At 38.9% G+C, this 24,488-nt stretch overlaps 1 protein-coding gene across 1 annotated transcript in view; it reads left to right on the forward strand.

Annotated features, from left to right (window-relative positions):
- The window catches only part of PLPPR5 (phospholipid phosphatase related 5), a 128,155-nt gene that overhangs the window by 27,844 nt on the left and 75,823 nt on the right, over positions 1-24,488 (forward strand). The window contains exons 4-5 of the mRNA XM_008264833.4: positions 17,657-17,789; positions 21,230-21,480. Coding sequence (XP_008263055.3) covers positions 17,657-17,789; positions 21,230-21,480 — 384 coding nt within the window. The remainder of the gene's footprint in view (positions 1-17,656; positions 17,790-21,229; positions 21,481-24,488) is intronic.

Raw genomic sequence — 24,488 nt, forward strand, 5'->3', positions numbered from 1 at the left:
TCTCTGCACATCTGGTCCTGAAATAAAACCTGGACTCTAGAAGGAACAGTTATAGAAGACAGGTGTTCCAGAGAAGAGTCTGCATCAGGGAGATGTGGTAGGCCATTTGGGGAATGAACCAGTGGAAGGACGATCTCTCTCTGACTTTCAAATAAATAAATAAAATGTTTAAAAAAAAAAAAGAATTCAGAAGCAGATAGGTGTTAATGTACCTTGGGCATCTCACAGGGTTCAATAACAAAATTCCAGTGCCTGGAAGATAGATAGGAACTGACAAGTCCAGCCTTGGAGGGACCAGGGTGCCAAGTGGGTGATCAAAGCAGAAACTCAGGAACCTAACAGAAACTACACATAAAATGGAAAATGCATTTCAAGAAATATACATAAATCTTATTATAAAATATGGGCCAGAATATTTAACCTGAGATAATAGAAAATGAAACTTGACATTGAATCCTGGAAGCTGGCCTATATAGTTGTATAAATCTTTCCTTAATAAGGTCAAGGTTTTCAGGAAACAGTGAGGGCTGAGCTTATAGTTTGGGGATAAAAGGGAAAGATATACGTTCAGACGCCTGAGGGCATGGTACAAAGTTAAAAACTAAGTAGAATGAAATACCTATAATCCATTTCAAAGTTCATTCTACCTTCTACTCCTCATCTAATTGATTTAATCATTTATGCCCAATCCATGTTAATTTAAGGTCAGACTGTTTGGTATGGAGAATTATTGCACTGATTCAACTACCAAGGTTTTCTGAAAGGCACAGACAATGTGAAAAAGTTTTCTGCTTTCAGCAATGTCAAGGCTTTTCTTGGAGATCACCGCCAGCAACTTCCTTGCTTGGACATTTACTTTCTGTTTCTTTGCAAGGCTGAATGTGGCCGGTGAAGGCTCTCCTCTTGAAAGTTTGTCCTTTCCATGAAAAGATAATATCCTTCCATCCCACAGACACTCTCGCTCAATGCCCTTTCTTGGACTGTTTGTGTTTCCCATTCCCCGAATGTAGGAGATTTCAAAACATACCCCTGAGCTTCTCTCTCTCTCTGTTGTGCCTCATTATTTGTATGTGTCCGTTTGCTTTTCCACGGCTATAAACCTGCTGCTCATTACTGTAAGAAGTACTTGCAGGGCTTTTTCACCCTCTCTGATCTCCCACTGTCCCTTTCTAGATTGATTCTCCTGAAACCTGGGTCTAACTTTGTCTCTCCCTTGCTTAGAAATAACAAAGTTAAGTATCAGCTTCTTACTTGGATTCCAAAGCATGTATAGCATCATTTCAAGGTAATCCCTCATTAGGCTCTCACATCCAGTCTGCCTTCAACCACTTAGTGTTTCTCAAGGACATCCTACATTTCCCCTCCTCTGAAACTACGTTTATGTTCTCCTTGGTGCCATAACTGTGGGAACTATATGTCCTGATTTGCCTGGGTCAATCCTGGTTTATTCCCATTGTCTTGGAACCAGTGACTAAGCTTCCCATTTCACAACCAAACCTATAGTAGTTTGAATGATAAATTGTGTGGTCAGTCTACCTAGAAAGCTTTTTCCTATTCCTTCTCTCAATCTTATTCCCCAGACTTCACTCTATTTTTTTACTTTGCTTGTGGTGAACTTAGCCCTCCATCCTTTCAAGCCATCCACCCATATAAAAACATCAACTTTGCTCCTCTCTCCCACACTACTATCACCATTTTGTTGTAATCTCTCCCCAATTTCAACCCCTTAAGTTTACCAAAATGGTAGTTCAGTTGTTTTCACATTTAGCTATTTGTATTTGATTTATTTTATCAGCCATCCTACTTCATATGTTCAGGGTTTTAGTCTGTATTAATTGCTTTCATTTGCAAATGATGGGAAATTCTGACTTAAGGAAAATTCATATGTCACATAAACACTCAAAAATGACTAATTAAATATCAGCAATGATTCAGAGTCTGTGTCCCCTTTCTGTCGACTCTGTCATGTCTGTTCTACTCTTGAATGACACCCCTCACGACTGCACAATGGCTACGCTTCCTTTAAAGATCGCATCCAAACATGCTGTCGTCCAGCAGAAAAAGAATATTCCTCTTGTGAATCTCTTTCAAAGCCAGAAAATCCAATTTTGGAAGCACCCAACTTTAGCAGAGTCTCCTCATGCTTCACTGGGCAGCATTTCATTACATGCCCAGGCCTACACTAGCCCTGGGTCAGTTGATCAGGACTTGACACATCATTCATCCCTGGCTGAGGATGATCCTGACTTCAGACCATGACCTCCGAAGAAGGTAGTAACTGAACAGAACTGAAGCTTTCTGATGATGAAATATAAAACCTGATGTTGGATTTTAAAGCTTTTTACTACTGCATATAATGGGCTCATTTTTATATCGCTTTTCTTAAGTCATATGGAGAGATTATAATTAAGATTTTGAAAGAAAACTTGATTGAGATGTTGATAGCCATCTGAAATTGCTGTCCAGCAAACTATGCTCAGAATTGCTCATTAAGTGGGATTGTTTTCTGTTGCTTTTTGAGGAAATATTTTTCCAAGAATTCTCACTGGAATTTCAAATATTTAAAGGTTTCAAATATGTGTTATAACACATTTACCTTTGGTATTAAATTGCAAAATTCTTAAAATGTCTGCCAACTGTGAAATGAGATGAACAATGGGTCATCCAATTGTGCTTTTGAAATGTCCTCTAGTACTAATGGGAAGGGGAACTTTGAAAGAGGGACTGCTGAATGAGAATTTGGGTCTCTCTTGCCCATTTGGGACTCTCCGTGTCTTCCCATCCCTCCTCTGTTCAGGCCCAGCAACACTTAAGATCTTCCATGGTTCAGTCACAGGTGGAAGCAGAGAGTCTGGCACTGTGCTCTCATTCCTTGCCCATCCGTTAGTACTGTACTCTGCAGACAGGCTTGTCTCAGCTTTTCCAGTGCAGTCATCAGTCAGAAACAAAAGGGTCCCATGGAGAGACCATAGTGGGCCCAGCACCCTCTTAGTCAAAAAACATATTGTACCGGATAAAGGGATCAGAAGGACTCACTAGGCCAGCGCCGCGGCTCACTAGACTAATCCTCCACCTGCGGCGCCGGAACCCTGGGTTCTAGTACCGTTCGGGGCGCCGGATTCTGTCCCGGTTGCTCCTCTTCCAGTCCAGCTCTCTGCTGTGGCCCGGAAAGGCAGTGGAGGATGACCCAAGTGCTTGGGCCCTGCACCCGCGTGGGAGACCAGGAGGAAGCACCCGGCTCCAGGCTTCAGATCAGCACGGTGCGCCGACCGCAGCGGCCATTTGGAGGGTGAACCAACGGCAAAAGGAAGACCTTTCTCTCTGTCTCTCTCACTGTCCACTCTGCTTGAAAAAAAAAAAAAAAAAAAAAAAAAAAAAAAAAAAAAAAAAAAAAACCTTCACTGGGCATTGCTGCTCAGTTCTAGACCTTGGTGTCAGAGGGCATGGAGCTGGCATTTTATGTTCTCGCAACATTCTTGCTAACTGCTGAGAGGTGCTGACTCTAAATATTTTGACAGCCATCAGTAGAGAAGCAGAGTCTAAGATTATGCATGATTTGGACATTTGAACGAGTATTCTGAAAGATTGAAGAGGCTGCCTAAAATGGATGTCCTTCCAAGTATAAAAGTCAAAGATTCTTATCTCAGGGTAACTCTTGCATGTGTGTCACATAACGGAAATGCAAACCTGCATCTTGCAGGGAAAGAGGTGGGAAAATGGCTGAGAGACTGGGTAAGTTATAATTGGAAGAGACAGTGGCTTCAAAGTCAACCTTTTTCCCCTTAACAATTAGAATCAATAGAAATATAGGCTTCACAATTGCTATTCAACACCCACAGATAAATACGTAATCACTATTGTTGAAAAAAATAATAACTTCCAACTTTTCTCCAAAGTTTCATATTTTTCATAAATGAACCTCCTTATAATATCTAAAATCACGGTGCTTTCTTCCTCTCTTACTGAACTGCCCCATCACCAGTATTTCCAAAGGCATTGGAGTAATCAGGGTGATTCTAAAAATAAGAAGCAGTAGGCTGGGAGATAACTTCAAGAATTTATATCCTCAGCTGTTGTGCCCAGGAGCCTCTACCCATCATTTGAATACACTTAACTGTTTGTTAGACCATCTTATCAGACTTAACTTATCTTTTTTTAAAGAACAAATTTCCAGCTTATGCTTCCTGCAGAAAAAATTAATTGGGGGAAATTATACTCATAAGTGCAGTTCGGATAAAAAAGTTTTAACTTCCTAAGATAAAGCAAAATAATAAAATATCATAATGTCCAGTATGACATTGAGTGATAAAGTGGGTTAATATGTATTTTATAAAGTGCCTTGACTCTATTGTTACAGTCTCTTATTTTGAATATAATATTAAAACTAGAGTCAGATTTTTTTTTTTTTTTTTTGGACAGGCAGAGTGGACAGTGAGAGAGAGAGAAAGGTCTTCCTTTGCCGTTGGTTCACCTTCCAATGGCCGGAGGGCACCACGCTGATCCGATGGCAGGAGCCAGGTACTTATCCTGGTCTCCCATGGGGTGCAGGGCCCAAGCACTTGGGCCATCCTCCACTGCACTCCCTGGCCACAGCAGAGAGCTGGCCTGGAAGAGGAGCAACTGGGACAGAATCCAGTGCCCCGACTGGGACTAGAACCCGGTGTGATGGTGCCGCAAGGCAGAGGATTAGCCTAGGGAGCCGCGGCGTTTTTTTTGTTTGTTCTACTTAATCCTTTTGGTTGAATACAGTAATCAATACACAATTCTTCTTAAGTGCTGAAACTTAACTGAAAAGTGTTTGCTGTTAAATATGAGTGGGAATAAGAGAGGGAAGAGATGTGCAATTCGGGACATGCTCAAGCTGACTTACCTCAAACGGTAGAGTTAGAAACATACCAGGGGATTCCAATTCAATCCCATCGAGGTGGCATGTACCAATGCCATCTCACTAGTCCCAGTGATCAATTTCTGTTCACAATTGATCATAATGATAGGACTAAGAAGCAAAGGGAGCACATAAACAAGAATAGTGTCTGCAAATACTAGCTGATAGAATCAAAAAGGGAGAGAATGATCCAACATGGGAAGTGAGATACACAGCAGACCCATAGAATGGCAAATGTCCTAACAGCACTCTGGCCTCATAATCAGCCCTTAAGGCATGCGGATCTGGCTGAAATGCCCATGAGAGTATTTCAGGCATGGAAAGCCAAGACACTCTGGGGGAAAAAAAACCTAAATGAAAGATCTCCACGAGTGAGATCCCAGTGGAAAGAATGGGTCATCAAAGAAGGAGGTACCTTTCTCTGAAGGGAGGAGAGAACTTCCACTTTGACCATGGCCTTGTCTAAAAATGATCAGAGTCAGTGAACTCAGGGGGCTTCCATAGCCTTGGCAGCTCATGACAAGAGCCTAGGGTGATTACTGAGGCCATAAACAAGAGTGTCAATTTGTTAAGTCAACAACAGGAGTCACTGTGCACTTACTCCTCATGTAGGATCTTTGTCCTTAGTGTGCTGTACATTGAGATTTAATGCTATAACGAGTACTCAAACAGTATTTTTCACTTTATGTTTCTGTGTGGGAGCAAACTGTTGAAATCTTTACTTAATGTATGCTAAACTGATCTTCTGTATATAAAGAGAATCGAAAATGAATCTTGATGTGAATGGAAGGGGAGAGGGAGTGGATAAGGGGAGGGTTGTGGGTGGGAGGGACGTTATGGGGGGGAAGCCATTGTAATCAATATTCTGTACTTTGGAAATTTATATTCATTAAATAAAAGTTAAAAAAAATAAAACTAGAGTCAGACTTCTAGGTATATCATGTGTTAGCTATGAAGCCTTTGGGAGGGTTATTTCACTTCTTCACACTTCAGTTCCCTCATCTGTGAAATGGGATAATAATAGCTGCCTCAAAGGGTAGCTCTGAATACCAATTTAAATGAATTTATGTAAGTTAATAGAATACAACAAAGGGAAATGATTTATGAACGGATATAACAAATGTGTATATATCAAAAGCTGAAATTAAAGGTATTTGGGTTAGTAATAATCAGTTTTTAAAAATATATTCCCTCCTAAGTCTGGAAGTATGGCACAACAGGTTAAGCTGCTGCCCGCAATGCCAACATTCCATATGAGCATTGATTTGAGTCCTGGCTGCTTCACCTCTAATCCAGCTTCCCGCTAACACTCCTGGAGTAGTAGTGGAAGATGGCCCAAGTACTTGGAACACCTGCCACCCATGTGGGAGGCTGGGAGGTTTCTGGGTGCTGTGGTTATTTAGGGAGTGAATCAACAAATAAAGACCGGTCTTTCTCTGTCTCTATCTCTCTCTCTAACTTTGCTTTTCCAATAAATAAATTTTTAAAATGCATCCTACATTACATATTGAAAATCCTTAAATTGCTTAATAATTTCAACCCATTCAGAGCTGTTCCAGGGCTTCACACAGAAATTACAGTTGCATCTTTTCCTAATACAGGGTGAGCAGTAATTTGGAAAGTGGCAGTGATACCAAATACGAATGAGACTAGACTGCAAAGTGAGTTTATGTTACAAGATTTGCCTCATTCATTTATTTTTGGGTTTTGTTCATGCTTTCTCAGCAAGCATTTTTAATGGCTTGGGGAAGTATGAGGATCTCCTACGTAATCATCATCTACTCTTCCTGTGAAAGCATTTTAAAAATCAAATCTCTTAAATGTCTACTCGTTTTTTCAGTAAAAATGGATCGCCTTAAAAGACATTTGTGCTGGCATTCTGTTTAAAGATGGGAGAGATGAAAGCCAAGAAAACCGGAAGAAGATGGCCTCAAGGGAGCGATCTGTATGATGAATTTGAAATTGTGAGGAATACTGTTTTGCTTTCCCAGGCAGAGCTGTCACCTCAAAAGCCTGCTTCTACGAAAAGAAGAGTGTTATTCAGAGGATCATGGTTTAGTCTAGTGAATACATATTCCCTTAATGCTGCAATTGGGCACTAGAAGGTGACCACTAATAATTCAGTCCCATTGTACAACAGAAACCTGTGTTTTGGCACAGCAGAAAATGCAGCTATGTGGTAGTAAAGATTTTCTGAGCTGCCAAAAAAAAAAATTTTTTAAAAAAAGAAGAGAGAGAAAGTGGGTAGAATTACTGGCTGCTACCAGACAGTAAACCGAGAGCTGACACACTGGCACAGGTCCCTGATAATTCTCTGCAGATAGAGTTGTCAGTAGACAACCCAAGGAAGTCCAATGGGGAAAAAGTATAGCTCTTTTCTACTGTAAAAAATAAATGTCATTCTTTCTAAGCTATAGATCTGAAAGGTAAGATAAATCCCAGTGTACTCCCCTGACCATGTTTTGCTGCACCTGTGTCTCAAAATACTATGTAAATGCCTTTTATCCACGTCCCATCTGTGTCTTCCATTGTGTGAATTGATTTTTGTTCTCTTGTTTTAAACTTTCCTCTCTCCTCTTCTGAATAACCAAGAAAGTGGTAAAGGAGTTCATTGTCGCTTTGTAGTCAGCCTTCTCAGCTGCGCTTTCTCTTTCTAAAGAGCCCTAATTCTTTTCTCCAATTATCATGTAATAGCTGTACTAGGGGATCCTTCCTAATTTCGAATTTCTTTCCTCCTAAGAGGAAGAAGACATATGCTTTTACCTTCTCTCCCTAGTGTTTCTGGGCATAAGATGTACCAGATATTTAGAACTGTGCCTCAAACAGATTTATACATCAAATCAGCCTGGAAAACACTGGACAGTAAAGTTAACAGTTTTCTTTAACAGATTGCCATACTTTTGGTTTGCGTAGGAGAACTAATTTGAGGAAGTTATACTAATATGGAAAATGAGATAAGGAAACTACTGCAAACTTCTCCCTAAAATGATGAAAAATTATAAAATAGCATTGTGTCAATTTGAACTTCAAAATGAAACTGCATGAGGTTGAGTCCTGGCTGTGTGTCTTATTGACTGAATGACTTAGGTAAATCCTGTAATCTGTCTCTTTGCATTCATAGCCTGTAAAATGAAGACAATGAAATAATGCCATCCTGAGGTTGCTGGAAATAATGAATTTTGATGTGCTAATATGCATTCGAATCTCTAGGAAGAGCTGAAGTTTGTAGGCTTTAGCTAACTTTCCAGACTAGGATGTATAAATCCTGTTAGTAAATACAGTTTGGGAACACTGACATAAAGACAGTTAATTTTTGCTTGAGTTTCAAAGGCTCATGTATAAAATCTCCATCATGTCAAAGTCCCCAAGAGTATTTAAATTTTATCATGTTGCTTTTTTATTATTAATGAAGACACCAGGAAATTATAAAGTTGGAGAGTGGGTAAGCTTGCTAATAGCTTACATACTAATTTTCCTTCATTGTGAGCTAGTTCTTTTGAGGAATGACAGGTCTGTTATAACTGCTGGCCTACAGCAGATCTGTGAACATGGAGAAACTGAACTCATATCTTAAAATTTTCATAAGTTACAGGTATACAAAATGAGTGTGTATTCTAGTGCTCTTACAACTGATGTTCATCATTTATTTGAGTGGTTGCAGAAAGCATAAAGATTGTGCAAATTTTAATCAGCAGCATTTATTTTAACCAGGAAAGCGTGTTTTCATTGTTTTTACAAGCTCCCAGTCATTTAAAAAGAGTGCATGCATAGCTTGTAAATCTTTGCCCACTTTCTCTGTCCTCCTGATGTCTCACCACCCTCATGTGCACTTAGAGATTAGGGTCAGGACCTCCAATTCTTCCATGTTATGGCACCAACAACTGTTGGAGCCCAGAGGTCTTTATGCTCCAACCAGCAGAAGGGTGAAGAATACATGGAAAAGACACTGGAAATTTTACCTTTTGGTCTGAGACTGCCGTCATTCATCCTAAACTTCCTTTGTTGCAAGCCCATCTAGATACAAATGTACAGGGTATGTTGCTCAGGAGAGATAGCACTTCCCATGGCAACTTTAAAGTTTGAAGGTGTGTATGTGATAGGTATGTGAAGGTAGTGCATGTTTATGAAGTTCAATGTGGCCGTTTGCCACTGTATGCATATTTCAAGCATCATGTTGCATATAATATACATATACAGCATTTATTAACTAAAAATAGTTAAACACAAAGAAAGGACCTAAATTTTTGTGTTCTCATTATGAAACACATGTAGTTAGATATAATATAGTTTCATAATTGCTGGGGGGGGATTGTATAACAATTGCATCTCCCACTATGTCACCTCTTCAATTCATTCTCCTCTCTCCTATCTTTGGAAGCTGTGTTCAGAAATGTTAACAACTGTGTTAGTTAGCCACAAGGCTGAAATTAGTCTACATGTAGAAGTAATCTTAGTTTCTCAATATCACAACACATAGTTAGGAGATACTACCCAGCATAGCTTTGAATTTTCCTCAACTAGCTTGAATTGGTGATAAGAAAGGAACTGTATTCATATGCACCTGTATAATAATCCAAAATGTTCAGTAGGTTTGACAGTAACCTAAGTATAAACATTTTAAAATTTAAGTGAGTGCCATGTCTAGATTTGTCCAGATTAATGCAGCTTTTCAGGTCTTATTTCTCACACATCTGAAGTATGTGAGATGCGTGCCAAATGCTGTCATGCTAATTGTGTGACCTTTTCTGCGGCACTGCTCCTGAAATGGCGTTCTTGCATCAATTCCAAAGCAATGATTTGGGAACAGCTTTGTCACTATCAGCTGCAAAGGAGAGGCATGTCTAACTGGGTTCTTATAAATGAAATCATAAAGCTGTTTGGAGTTTAACATTTGATAAAAATCTCCATTGATTGTATCTTCCTAGAAAAACTTATTTAGCATTTTGCCTTTTAGGGATATATATATCCCTAATTTATATATATAAATATATACATTATATTATATATTATTAAATATATAAGTTATACATAATAAATATTATTAAATATATATTTATATATTAAATATATAAAATATATATTTATATATAGATATAGATATATATAAAACAAAGGGTCCTCCTCTGGGGGTTGAGATATGATATTAAAGTTACACACTCATCCCAGAAAATTTTATTCATTTTATTCACTTATACGGGGATTTATGACTCATACCTGTGTTTATATACCTGCATATATTTAGGTTGCTATTCATTAACAAGGTAGGGATTTTTACTCACTACCAAACAAGATACTGGATAAGAAGCAGGGATAGATACAAGATCTGTCCTTAAATACAGGATGGAAATTTTGATGGGTCTTTAGGAAGTGCATAGATCCACCTTATAAGTCAAGACAGGTCCAGGGGCTCCATAATGTTCAACACAAAGGTTGATAAAGTGCAATATAATGGCTTATCCAGGAGAGGCGATGTAATAGGGAACTTGGTCCTCAAATTTGGGGAAGTCTGTCAGTGAGATGCAGGGCTTCTGTTTCTCAAGCTGGGGTTCAGGTTCTTGTCCCTCAAGGAAGTAGCCTGTCAAACTGTAGTGAGGAGGGGACTCTGACTTGAGAAGTGACACCTGTGTTTCCCTGTAGCCTGGAAAAGGAAAGCAATCAGGATCCTTTCATCTTTCCATTCCAGCTCCCTGGCCTTTTGTGTCATCTTGTCTACTTCCACAGCACATTGACAGGGGCCATGGACAGTTGCTACTCTTCCACAGAGTTGCTTGAGGGCTTCCTGTAGAACTGGGGAACAGGTGGAGCTTCGTCTCTCTTGGCAGAGGCTGGAGTGGGGATGGGATGAGTTCAGTGAGCCTCAAGTGATGGGAACTTGAAGGCAGATGCAAGGGAAGTGAGGTTAGGATACACAGCTATGAGAAGTTCTAAAAAAGCTCCTGGAAAATGTGGATTGTGAAAAAGATGCCTGGACCTCAAAAATTTTTGTACCAAAATAAACTTAGGTTTTCATTTCATTTCCCCTTGAATGTTACATACTTAATATGCCAGGCTACACTCCATCTCCCAGTAGAGTCTTTTTTCCCCTCATCCCTCCTTGTTCTTTCATGTCCTAGTGAATGGAAACCATTTGCTGACATGAGAAAGAAGCAATCATAGAAAAGCTTGGCCCAGGGGAGACCGTGAATGCTGCCCACCAAGGCCACCAGTGTTGTTCCTAAGGTTCTGTTCCTTTCTCACTCTCCATGGACATCTGGTGCCTGGCGCAGGCAGGAATAGGGGCCCTGCTCCTTCTCAATGGAACTCAGTTAACACTGTTTATCACCTGAGGTCTCTCTGGAAACAGCTCTCATTTGCGGTTCACAGGACAAAGGCAGTTTTATCAAGGGAAACTATGATGTGATGGAGCTTGTAGTGTTCTGTGGGGAGCAACTCGGACTAGACTGTTACTGGAATTAAGACTTATTCTATGCATCTGCTCTCCCACAATATAGCGCTGGGAGAGGAGTAAACAGCTTCTACCCAACTGCCTCTCACCAACTTGACAAGCTGCAGGAGCTGCTCCTGATTGGAGGAGAGCAGCGTACTCGGCGTGTGGGTAGCAGAGTTGGGATTGGTGGAAGAGGACTATAAAGGAGGAGAGAGACAACATGCACCAGGAACATCTAAGAGGAACATCTATCTGAAGGAACACCTGAGCAGTCCCCGAGAGAGCCGGCCGGCGGTGTGCCGCTCCCCCGCGGAAGTGGGGAAAGTGGCAGGGGGCACCGCCCTTCCACGGAGGTGGAAGTGTCGGTAGCCAACCCGGGAAGAACCAGCAGCAAACCCGGGAAGGGCTGAGCAGACAAAAGAACAGCACAGGGTCCTGTGTCGTTTCTCCACGAAGAGGGGGAGCGACAGTGTTCTCGTCTCTGACTGGCTTATGTGCCCTCTCCCATTCCTGGCAGGAAAGCCAATTAAGTAGGTTCTTCACTCAAGACTACTTTAGGAATCTAGGGAGCATGGCATCCAGTGACTCCTTAAGACCCTCTTCTTGATTAAGTTGAGAAAATGACACCAGCTACTCAGTTCCACAGAAAAGCCAAGGGTATACAATAAAGACCTGAAGAAATTTTACTGGAAAGAGAATCTGAAGAAAAAAAAAGCTAAAGTGGAATTAAAAAGGGTGATGTGGAATTGTTTTGGTCTTAGCTTGAAGACTGAGTGTTAGCAGGATCAGGACAGCATTTTTCTGCACTTGGTCCTCTTCTACGTGAAGAGTAGTCATGTTTCTTATGTGGTGCTTAGTGCACTGTCACCTTCCCTTTAAAACTGTAGAAACATTGAAATGTGAATAACCTGGAAGTGGAAGCATGGAACTGACCAGGCTCCACTTGGAAAAGTTGGGGGCATAACTTACAAGTTCTTACACAGAGGTGGTGGTCATAAGAGCTCTGCATTTAGATTGAGAAGCTGGTTATGCCAGCATCCATACCCATGCACCCATGTTTAACTCTCTCTCTCCCTCTCTGTCTCCTTCCCTCTCTGGATAGGTTCTTTATCTTTAAAATGGGCAGATCGAACTGATTTCATTCATTCGCATAGCATTTACATTTATTGTCAGTCATCCTGCTTTAAAACTGGAAGTGAAGATAAACATACACAACCTCCACTTTCAAGAAGCTTTCAGTTGACTAGAGGAGACAGATGTTCCTGGTACTCATAAAACCATAAGAAAATTGCCATAATAAATGTACAAAATGCTATTGGAACACAGAAAAAGAAGGATGAATTGGACCAGGAATAGGCATAGAATTGCAATGGAGCAGGCAACATTTAAGTCATGTCTCAAGCACTGAATAATGCCCTGCTTACCAACCTATGTTAAGCTGTGGGCCAAGTAGAAAAGTCTGAATGGATGGAGCTGCCTGGCCTGGTGTGATGTCAAGTGAAAATATTTAGCTGTGACTCAAACATGGCATGTCTAGAGGCTATGTATGAGTTTCAAAAGCTGAAAAAGATTGGTTTAGGTTCACTTGTAAATAATCTCTTATCACAATGCCTGTCCCAGGCTATGAGGACATACTATAAATTGTCAATAAGAAATTTGGATTGCACCAAATTCATTTTTAGTAGATCAGTATGTCAATAGATGGTGTGAGGGGCATAAATGAGTTCCAAGAACACTGTATTGCAGGAAGAAACATTATGGGGGACTAGATTTTAAACTAGGAGTAGTAATGAAAATAGACATATTTGAAATGGAATTAAGATATAAAACCAACAGGACTTAGCAATCTAGTAGATTCAGTTATACAAAAGAAATGTTTGAGATTTCTTATACAATATGGCAACTATACTTAATAGCAATGTACTATATATCAGGCTTCATTCCTCCTTACATATTGCTAAGAGTATAGGCATTGAGTACTCTTACTGTAGAAAAAAGCATAGGAGGGAATTTTATGTAAATTAGCTTGGTTTAGCAATTTTGCAATATATATGTATTCCAGTACATTATATTGCACACCATAACATATATAGTTTTTATTTGTCAATCAAAATAAGTGCAAGCAATATATGGGAACAGGCTAATCATGGTAAAGAAGGTGTCATCATGATGTATAGGGTATGAGACTTTTAGTTGGAGTGCCTTAAGTGGAAGATGAGTGGATTAATGGAGATCATGACTTGGAAGAGCCCAAGGTTAAGGGTGGGATGTAGAAATTTCATTTTAGATGTGTAGGCTGTGAAGACTGCCAGTAGGGAGATCTGAGCATGTTGAGATGTTGCTATTTAATAGGAAGATGGATACCTGCATCTGGAGTTCAGAAGATAGATAAATATTTAGGGTTACTTTGAGTCCTACATGATAATAAAGCTTTAGTAAGAATGAAGAATGAAATGAAGTCCACCAGAAAGGACTTCTGAAAGGAGAAGAAAGATCCAAAGTAAAATAGTGAGGAATGTAAAATTTGATTTTACCATTCACTGAAAAGCACCTTTACTCCAAATGCAAGAGAAAATGATAAATGTATACATTGGAATCAGTATGACCTGATATTAAATTAGTCCTAAGGAGTGAGAGATAGGGAGAAAATAGAGACTAAAAGTTCTTAATTTGTGCCTAGTGCAATTGTAAGCTTAGGAAGAAAGAGTAGGTAATAACTGCAATTATTGTCAGTATCATCAATTGTGTATGATTGCATATTATGCTACACTGACTCCTAATGCTATTGATATTCATGACAATATTATAGTTATTGTTAATGATCCTTTTGTTACCAGTAACTTTTATCAATGACTATGATAATTTGCAGTTACCGAGTCTTACCTGCGTGCTATGCCTACAAGGCAAAGTCAATCTGTTGAAGTCAAACTAGGAACTATCAGAAGAAAGGCTAGCTCCTCCTCTCTCCTATTGCTTTGTTCCTGATTGAAATAGTTCCTGAGTCTTACAGGCTTGTCTAATAACAATCCTTCCTTTAAGTGTAGTCAAGATCATACTTTATCTTTATTCGATGCTGTGTTAGTTTTTGTTCTCCCAGAAGAAAGTAGAAAATGGGATTAGACGCATGAGAGAGTTTTTAGGGGGAATAGCCTATATAATGTTCAGGTTGTAGGGTAAGCTGGAGAAAGCAGGCAGAGCTCTCAGATTGATGGAGGTCTGAACTCAGCGCAGAAGGGGAAGAAAGGCAGATTGGATGGGAAGCTCTTCAGACTGCAGCACAGTTCCAAGAAAGAATTAGTTAGGCTCATGAAGAGTCTTATGTCTCTAAGGAGAGGGTCCACCTTAGAACCTCTACCATGCTTGGTCCACAGAGACAAGGAGCCTATCAGAAGTGTGGCCTCAGTGTAGACAGAGCATTGTATCCAGAGGAGCAACAGTTAGGGCCCTAACTCTGCAAGTTTCTCTGCAGCAGGACATCTAAGTGGCCCCTTTTGTAGCCACTGTGATTGTCTTCAGCAGCTTAGTGAACTTTTTCCCTAGTGTTCCATTGGCATATATTGTTCAAATCAATAAAATAAAACTCAGCATTATATCATCATTATTTATTTCCATGCAATTATAAACCCATTGAATGCCAGTGCTTACCACTGCACTCTTAACTCAAGGCATTCACTTGAATACATTCATCACAATCAGAAGTATTTTAATTTCGTTATTTGAATGTGTCTGAGGTTAATAAACAATGGTGCTTTTCACTCATGGTTTGAGTATTTAAGCGTTAAGGGAGAATATGGTTTGGATGAGATTGTCTGTAGATATACTCAAGAGGGAAGAATTAGAGCCTCCTAGTTAGAGATACCCACTGGAAACATACAGATATCAGGGCTCAAGCTTACACGTTTGATGAGATAAGGACCAAGTAGATGGACAGAACACAGAATCCAGAGAACATGTAGAAAAGGCTACACCAGCTCAAGTTGGGTTACAGAATGCAGACAAAAGATCAAAAACAGATGTGGATACTCTGTTATAGACTAGATCTATTGAAGATGAGATCTCTTGAGGATGGGATTTTTCCATTCATTCAATAAAAAATATTGGGCATCTACTACATTCTAGAGAGATCAGTGAGTGAACAGCCTGGGTTGGGATTCAGTATACCATGCAGTAGGGCTTCCTGGAAGTGGAGACCTAGTGACAGGCTACTGTGGATAAGAGAAGGCTGAAAGGATAGCAGTTGTGTAGGGATCCAGTTAGGCCCTTTGCTGAAGTCAAATGGATGACAGGTGTTAGAATTTGGAACATTCTGTGGTAAAAACAGACCTGGAAGAAGTTGACACTAAAAACACGGAAAGCGTCATGGTGTAAATTTCTTTCATGGGGCACTGGAGCTCCTGCAGGATATGAAAGAGTTATTCAGAAAGGGGGATTAGTAGGTTTCAAACACACAGCTTGTCTGTGAATTTTGTGACAGATGATGTACCCATGGAAAGTAGTTCTTGTGCCCACTTTCGCTGGATGAAGCGTTTTATCACTTACCTGCTCTACTTCTCTAAAACCAATGTTAAAATTTAGGAAGAATTTCTATGTTCCAGTCTTTCCTAATTGAATCCAGTCTCAGCACGTATTAGGCAGACTTTTGTTACTTTAATTATAATATCCAAGAGCAGCTTTTTAGGAAGGAAAATGCTTATTTTGGCTTATAGTTTGGAAGTTTGCACCTAAAAATCAGGCAGCCTCGCTAGTCTGGTGCTGATGGAGCTGGCAATGGTGGGGCCGGTACAGAGGAGTCCTCACGTGGCAATCCAAGAAGCAGAATGAGAAGCTAGGCCAAACCTGACTTAAATAACCAAGCTTCTCTCAAGAACCACCATTGGAGGTCAAACCCCAGTGACCTCTTACCAGACTCGCATGTCAGACACCATAATTAGATCAAGCCTTCATCCTTAACTCATCAAACCTTAACATATGATTTCAGACTTGAAACAGCTGCATGACTTTGGGGAGCCAAGTGCTGCTCAATTCATTACATAGTAGATCGCTGACTCCAAACTTTTAAGATACAGTTCAGTTCAGTATCTTCTGGTTTAACCTTGAACTCTGGCCTGCTTGGGAAAAGAAGTATAGCAAGAAAAAGAAGAAAAGTATATAGAAAAAAAGGAAGAAAATTAAGAGATGCCCCATAATCTCATTCACATTGGGGTAAAACTGGGCTGAACATCTAATCTCCTGTGACCCCCTTCTCTACCTCCCATTTACTATTTTCAATATCTTGTAACTTTTAAAATCTTATAGTCATAGATACTATTTTTCATTAACATATTAATTAACCTTGACAAAAACATACTAGACACAAACCTAATGATGACTGATTAGCAGATACACAATTGGTTCCAGTTTTTTGTTCTCTTAATCATACTCTTTGTGAAGTTGTTCATGGTATTAAATAGAGTCAAAAGACCTAAGAATGAATTGGAAATTTCCACCCGACTTCTAACTGGGCAGAAGGGGAGCCAATTATTTAACTTTCCCAAAGCTCCATTTCCTCCTCTGTAAAACAGAATAACACTTCTCGCTCTGATACCTTTCTGGGTGCTCTGAGGACCATGTATGAAAACCACTGAACTCGGAACAAATACCATTAAAAGATAGCCAGGTCCTTTATTAAATGAGCAGTACAGAGGAAAGAATCTGTACCAGAACCTGCTTCTCCTTACTCCCTCTTGGACCATTCACTGGAGTCCCAAACCTTGGTTTTTTTCACTTGCACATTTTTTAAGATCAAAACAACATATTTCAATTGAAGTATAAAGAATATGCTAATGATTACATTTCTTAATAATATGTCTGCATAGGGTAATCTCAAGGTCAAATATGTGTGAATTGATTTTTTCTCGTAAAATATTAACATGATTTTAAATTAATGTGTCTATGCCAGATCCTTTGAAAAATATTTGCGAGAGAACCTGTTCTGAATTCTATAGAAGAGTCGAATTTAAGCAACAGTTTCTTAAAAAATGAAACCCAGAATTCAATCACACACCAACAATAACTGAGTATTTCCTTAAAGGTTCTTTGTATATTTCATTTAATGAAACTTTAGAAAAGAAAAATGTTGCCGTATATTTTTATTCATAATTTGTCATTTTAATATTCCCTTGGCTTCAGGGAAATATGGTTTATATATACAGGGATAAGATTATAATGATAAGGCCTGGTTAGGAAAATATGGTTCAGTTTTACATTGAGATTATTATTATTCAAAAGCTCTTTTTATATCTTTTTAAAAATAAAAACATACTGTTTACGTTCTAATATTGTTTAATCTCTTATTTCTTTGCAAGATAATCGTTGGAGAAACTGCTGTGTTTTGCCTACAGTTAGCCACAAGGGATTTTGAAAACCAAGAAAAAACTATTTTAACTGGAGATTGTTGCTATATAAATCCACTGGTACGCCGAACTGTCCGATTTCTTGGTAGGTATTCGTTGATAGTCTTTATTGTTGCTGGAATAATGTTTATGTATAAGTTAACCTTTAAAAAGATCTGCATTTTAGTTGTATGCAAATATTAGGTTATCTATTCTGTGAAATGTTTCAGTGTGGTTTGAAAAATGAACATTACATACAAACTTCTAATACTGCAAGACCCTACATCAGAATGTCATTTACATGTTAAGGAAAAAAGAACATCACACATATATATTTAATATTCTTGAAGAAACTAAAAAATATATATAATTTAAAAAATGATTGTGTTTATGAAGTTTCAGAAACTGCTTAAGGGGAAATGATAAGCCAGATAGGTTGTTAGGGATCATGAGAGACAAGAGAAACAGCTTGGAAAATAGAAGAAATGTGCAATATTTGAAGTAATACTCCATGTAATACTTCTGAGCTATTCTTTGTGTAAGACAAGATATGTTTGGAATTTTATTACATGACAAGATTCACTGATACTTTAACTTTCAATCTTAAATAATAGCACTAATAAATATGAACACTGAGAAATCATTGAAAATCAATTCAATGGAAACTCAGCCAAAATGATATTTTTAACTGAACAAATACAATTTGATATAAATTATTCATTTCTGAATTTGTGAGACAAAAAGAACTATATCTGAATATACTAAATGACATTTACGATAAATCCTGATCAGTATTAAGAGATATACTAAGGACACTGAAGCCCCTCAGTATACTTTTCATCCTGAAGAGGACTATGGAGATAACACGTATGGATGATCTAACCTGTATGTAAACCCATCCAAGGCTAAGCAAATATCACCAGGCCTATGGATTTCTCTGAAGACATTCAGACTTATATATTCATTCAACACTTATTTATATCACTAACAAGTTATATATCACCAAATCTTCATTTATCCTGTTGAAGGGATAATTTTTGTGTGAAACTTTTTTGCTTTTTAAAATTTTTATTAATATAAAAATATTTCATGTATTTCATAGGTACACTTCTAAGATTATCATATTTCCCTTCCCCACTTCTCGCTTCCTTAAGCCCCACTTTCCTTCCTTTTTTCCATTAATTTTATCAAAAAATAATTATTTTGCATGCATTAATACTGTGCTCTTGAGTCATTTCTCTTTGTATGAGTATCATTTAATAACCAAATAAGAACACACTGAAGACTAAAAGCATCTGATGTAATTATTGTGCCTCTTTAAGTAAAATATTTTCTGCATTTGTGCACGGTTTTTAAAGATTTGTGGCACAAAGTAGGCTTTTATGTCTTTGCATACTTCTTGCCTATTACATGATTTTATGAAATGTTAAGGAGAGCTTGATTTGTTTCTTGTTTCCTCACCATGATTGGGATGTTCCTAGTTTGTTATCATAAAATGAAAGTCGTAACCAAAGCATTAACTCATAATTATCACTCTTTTCAGTGACTCTGTCCTTGACGTCAGAGAGTAGCTAATGCTCATGGGATCTCTCTTTAATAATTACCTTTGTAGTAAACTATGATATTGGCCTGGGGCTTTGATGCACTGACACTTTACTTCTAAAACATACTTGGGAACTTTACAAGTATCAAGAGACATTTCCATTTTCTTGTCAAGTATTTCCCTGCTTTTTAAACAGGAAAACCTGTTGCACCAGATAAAAAGAATGGTTTAGTTAAATGAAATGGGTACATCTTAGTCCAGATTTCAAAGGATTAAAAATAAAGACTTATAATTTAGGTTCCCATGATTGGTCATCAGGTTTGGAAGAGTGATTGCGTATGTCTTTACTGAATTCAGTTCTTTTTCATTGCTCTGCCTCTCTCATATTTTTGCTTTTGACAAACTTTACTTTGATGACTCATAGAATGCTGGTGAGATGAGAAAGAAGACCTTATTGTTTCTTTTTAGAAATTTGAGATAAAGGGAGAACTAATGTATTTGTCTCATTGACATTTGGATACACATAGTTGCTATGTGCAGATCCTTGTATGTAAACATTTTGTGTACACATCTTGCATATTTTGAAAAGTAAAAGTGTAAGTATGCATCAAATACTGTAAAATTATTTGATCTTCCATAGCTTTCACGTTGATTTTCTATGCAACAGCCAATGATGTGAAAGGCTTAGAAAAAAAAGTCTAGAAATACATGACAAAGAAAAACATCTAATTATTACAGAAAAGTAATATGAGCTTTTTAACAAGCCAATTGTTCTGTAAAGTATTCTTTTGGCATAGTTTTAAAAGGTTCTGATGAATTTTATTTACCCAAATTATTAAAAGAATGTGTTTCCTTACATGTTTAAAGATTGTGTGTGTTAATTTAATTGGAATTGATACTAGTGGGTTCCTAGCTCTGGTTCTGATTCCAGCTTCCTGCTGATGCAGACTCAGGGAGGCAGCAGGTGATGGCTGAGGTGCTTGGTTCCTGCCACCCGGGTGGGAGATCTAGATTGAGTTCTGGTCTCCTGGCTTCTGTCCGGCTCAGCCCTGGCTGTTCTGAGCATTTGTGCAGTCAACCAGAGGACAGATCTCTGTCTCTGTCTGTCTCCCCTCCATTCGGTGTGTGTGTTTGTGTGTGTTTGTGTGTGTGTGTATGTCTCATCTGTGTCTGTCTTTCAAAAAATGAGTTAAATTTTTTTTCAATTTCAAATGAATTGGCAAGTTTTATACAAAAACAGAAAAATTTATCTATGTGCTTAATTTTATGTCTTCAGATAACCAAAGCAAGAAGTTTTAATTCTTTAATAATTAAAAAATTATATAATTTTGATTTCCTTTTGCTTACTGCGTTTCTCCATAATTGATAAATAAGGTGGGACTAAACTATTAGCTGTTCTGTGACTATAAGAACTGTATTTCTGAAGCAATGTAGAGATTAATGTGAAAACATTTTGCTTTGCTTAAGACTTTCCACGATATTTAAATGAAAACTGTTGGCGCTGGATTTTACTGCTAATTGGCACCTCCAGCAGAGTTAATATCAGTCTGAATGGGTTTAGGAGGCATCATCAAAAGCAGACAACTGCTTTGCTTTATGTTTGTAAAATAAAAAAATTCAAAAATAGGGAAAAATGAAGATTGCTAACATTAGTAAAATGTGATAGACTATACCCTCTTAAGGGACATATGTCTCCATTTAAAAAATCACATTACCCAAATACAATCTTAGAATATGTCTTCTTCTTTTATCTTATGCTTTATAAACCTGCCAAGCACAAAAATGTAGCCAGTGGTAGACAGCTCAATATGTTAAATAATTTAGCACTCCTACCACTCCAGAAAGCCAAGGGAAGAACTAAGGAGGAGTGAAACGAAAGGCACCGAGTGTATGCGTGTGTGATAGATTTTGTAGTTGCTAAAATGTTTCCATTTTGGTTTATTGTCAACTGAATTGCAAAAACAAAAAAGCAAGGAGTTAAAACTGTCTGTTTTCTTCCTCAGGAATTTATACGTTTGGATTGTTTGCCACAGATATATTTGTAAATGCTGGACAAGTTGTTACAGGAAATCTGGCTCCACATTTTCTTGCCCTGTGTAAGCCCAACTATACAGCTCTTGGATGTCAACAGTATACACAATTCATCAGCGGGGAAGAGGCCTGCACGGGCAACCCAGATCTCATCATGAGAGCAAGGAAAACATTTCCATCCAAAGAAGCAGCTCTCAGTGTCTATGCAGCCATGTATCTGACAGTAAGTCGGGCTTGTCAACTCATCTTATTTTTGTGTTTCTGCCCATTCTTCCAATGCAGAGATCCTGGTTTTATTCTGCCACAGTGAAATTCACTTGTAACCCATTAACAGCTTTCTATAGGCTGCTTAATTCATTTTTAATAATAGCTATTTGTACTGTGACTAATATTAAGTCAGTTGACTCTCATGAGATTGTGTGTGGGTTGTTGGTTATATTAAAAAATATAGCCATTAGCATTTTTTTGACAGGAAGAGTTAGACAGTGAGAGAGAGAGAGAAAGGTCTTCCTTCTGTTGGTTCACCCCCCAAATGGACGTTACAGCTGGCGCACCGCGCTGATCCGATGGCAGGAGCCAGGTGCTTCCTCCTGGTCTCCCATGCAAGTGCAGGGCCCAGGCACTTGGGCCATCCTCCACTGCACTCCCGGGCCACAGCAGAGAGCTGGCCTGGAAGAGGAGCAACCGGGACTAGAACCCAGTGCCCATATGGGATGCCAGCGCCACAGGCGGAGGATTAACCAAGTGAGCCACGGTACCGGTCCCCGCCATTAGCATTTTTATCTGGGAATATGTCTGCTTTTATATTAAAAGGACTTAATAGAAACAAGTATGGGTCGGCGCCGCGGCTCACTAGGCTAATCCTCCGCCTAGCGGCGCCGGCACACCGGGTTCTAGTCCCGGTTGGGGCGCCGGATTCTGTCCCGGTTGCCCCTCTTCCAGGCCAGCCCTCTGCTGTGGCCAGGGAGTGCAGTGGAGGATGGCCCAGGTGCTTGGGCCCTGCACCCCATGGGAGACCAGGAAAAGCACCTGGCCCCTGGCTCCTACCATCGGATCAGCGCGGTGTGCCGGCCGCAGCGCGCCGGCCGCGGCGGCCATTGGAGGGTGAACCAACGGCAAAGGAAGACCTTTCTCTCTGTCTCTCTCTCTCACTGTCCACTCTGCCTGTCAAAAAAATAAATAAATAAATAAATAAATAAATAAAATAAAAAAAATAAAAGAAACAAGTGTGATCTGGTGATTCCCTGTGGACTTTAACAGTGGGATTAGGAGGAATACACGGGCCTCTTAGCTCTCCACTCAAGCTCTCATTCCCCATTGGGAAGGGAGAGCAGAGCAGTCTTTCTAGAAATTCTTTTGTCATTATTAACTCTATTATCATAATATAAAGTGCTTTAATATTTTCCTATAGAGCTCACCGAAATGTCCTTAGACATTTATTCTTCAGTGGTTGCCATCATTTTCATGGTTAGAACAAGGCTGCAAGGACAGCTCTTTTGGGAGCTCGAGGTGAAAGTCAGCAGTCACAGCTGTGTGACTGATATGCAGTAGATGGCAGCAGCCTTGGCAGGCATCTGCTGCCTCCAGCAGTCCTGCCCGCGGCCTCCCTCTCCATCTCCAAGATGCCCTTTGAGGCTGTGACTTGGCCTCCAGACACGCTCTTGGTGGGCTCTTCCATAAGCTCTCGTAAGTTCAGTCGTTCCAGTAGTGCCCACATCTATCTCCTTCCTATTTCAGCTCATTGACAAGACTTGTAAAGACTCAAAACCAATCTGAAACCCAACTTGATCATTTCTAATGATTTGGACAAACTCAGGATTATTTTTGCATTCAAAGACTTGTCTAATAATGGAAATATTTCTAACACAATTATGTGATGCTATTGCTAAAATTTGGGAAGACCTATAGCCGTATCCTGAGACATCTGTATTTGGGATTACAAGCAAAGATTATCAAACAGAGTGGAGTAGGAAACCTTTTTAAAACCAAGGGCCATTTGGATATTTATAACATCATTTACAATCCATACCAAAATTATCTACTTAGAAATTGGCCTGCTGCTATAGATTTTTTGAATTTTGAATCCTGCCTGCAGTTACCTTGACAGAGCCAGGCCAAATGATTTTGCGGGCCTTCTAATGTCTGTGGGCCAGATGTTCCCCAACCTGAAAAGGACAATGTAAGTGGGGAAATACTCTACTATACATGAAAATGTACTTTTAACATTTTAAAAATTTTAAAGCCACACTAATCCTATTCATCACTGCCTGGACTTGTAAAAAAAAATCCCATCAAGAAAAACTTTGTGGAATTAGGATTCAATCCTATCCTACCAAGTTTCTCTGTATTCTGACTTTTGTAAAAGCTGTCTGTTTCTACTCCCTCCCTTCCCTTTCATTATGCTCCTCAATTTTGTCCCTGTAATTTTCCTTGATTTCTTTAGCCCATCAGCTTTGTTTTCTCCTTCACATTCAAAGGTACCTGTGGGCCTAGTATGAAATGTGCTAACCCATGCATATTCTTTCCTGTTCATTGCTTGACTACATATCCCACTTCTGCTAGAATGTGAAGCACTCAGCCATAAAATGAAGATTTAAAACTTGAGTGAATCAGAAGTCACAAAATGCTCTTTATTCATTGCCATGACATCTAAATCTGATGTTTACAATTATGTCTGGATATGAATTGCAAATATATAGTCAGATACATGTGCAAACAAACCAGGGATGGGAGACAAACTCCAAAATACTCTCTCACCCCAGATACTGTTATGTGAAGATGGGTCTTAGACTTTGCTCTGCAGCCAATATTTGCCAATAAAATACTTGGCATTTTTATTCTGCCAAAACAGTGTTGCAAAGACCTGGCTAGGGGAGAAGGCGTTATCTTTTTATGTATCAGAAGAATCTTAACATCCTCTCTGCTGGCCACCTGTATGCATTTGTTTTAGCAATTTTTGAATTATAAAATTTACTATTGTGTCTGTGATAAAGAATTAGAGATATTAATTAATAATAACAATTATAACCAATATTTACTGAGCATTTGCTGTGTCTGGTGATAATTGCCTCACTTTTGTTAACATTTAATATTTTACCAATGCTTACATTACAAAAAATTATTTATTATTACTTGTTTAATAAATGATTATGCTAATTTATTAAATCTTCATAAGATTTCCTTAAAGTATGTGCTGTCATTATACCCATTGCCCAGATGAGTACACTCAGA

This window comes from Oryctolagus cuniculus, chromosome 7, assembly GCF_964237555.1.
Source record: "Oryctolagus cuniculus chromosome 7, mOryCun1.1, whole genome shotgun sequence".
NCBI classification, from domain to species: domain Eukaryota; kingdom Metazoa; phylum Chordata; class Mammalia; order Lagomorpha; family Leporidae; genus Oryctolagus; species Oryctolagus cuniculus.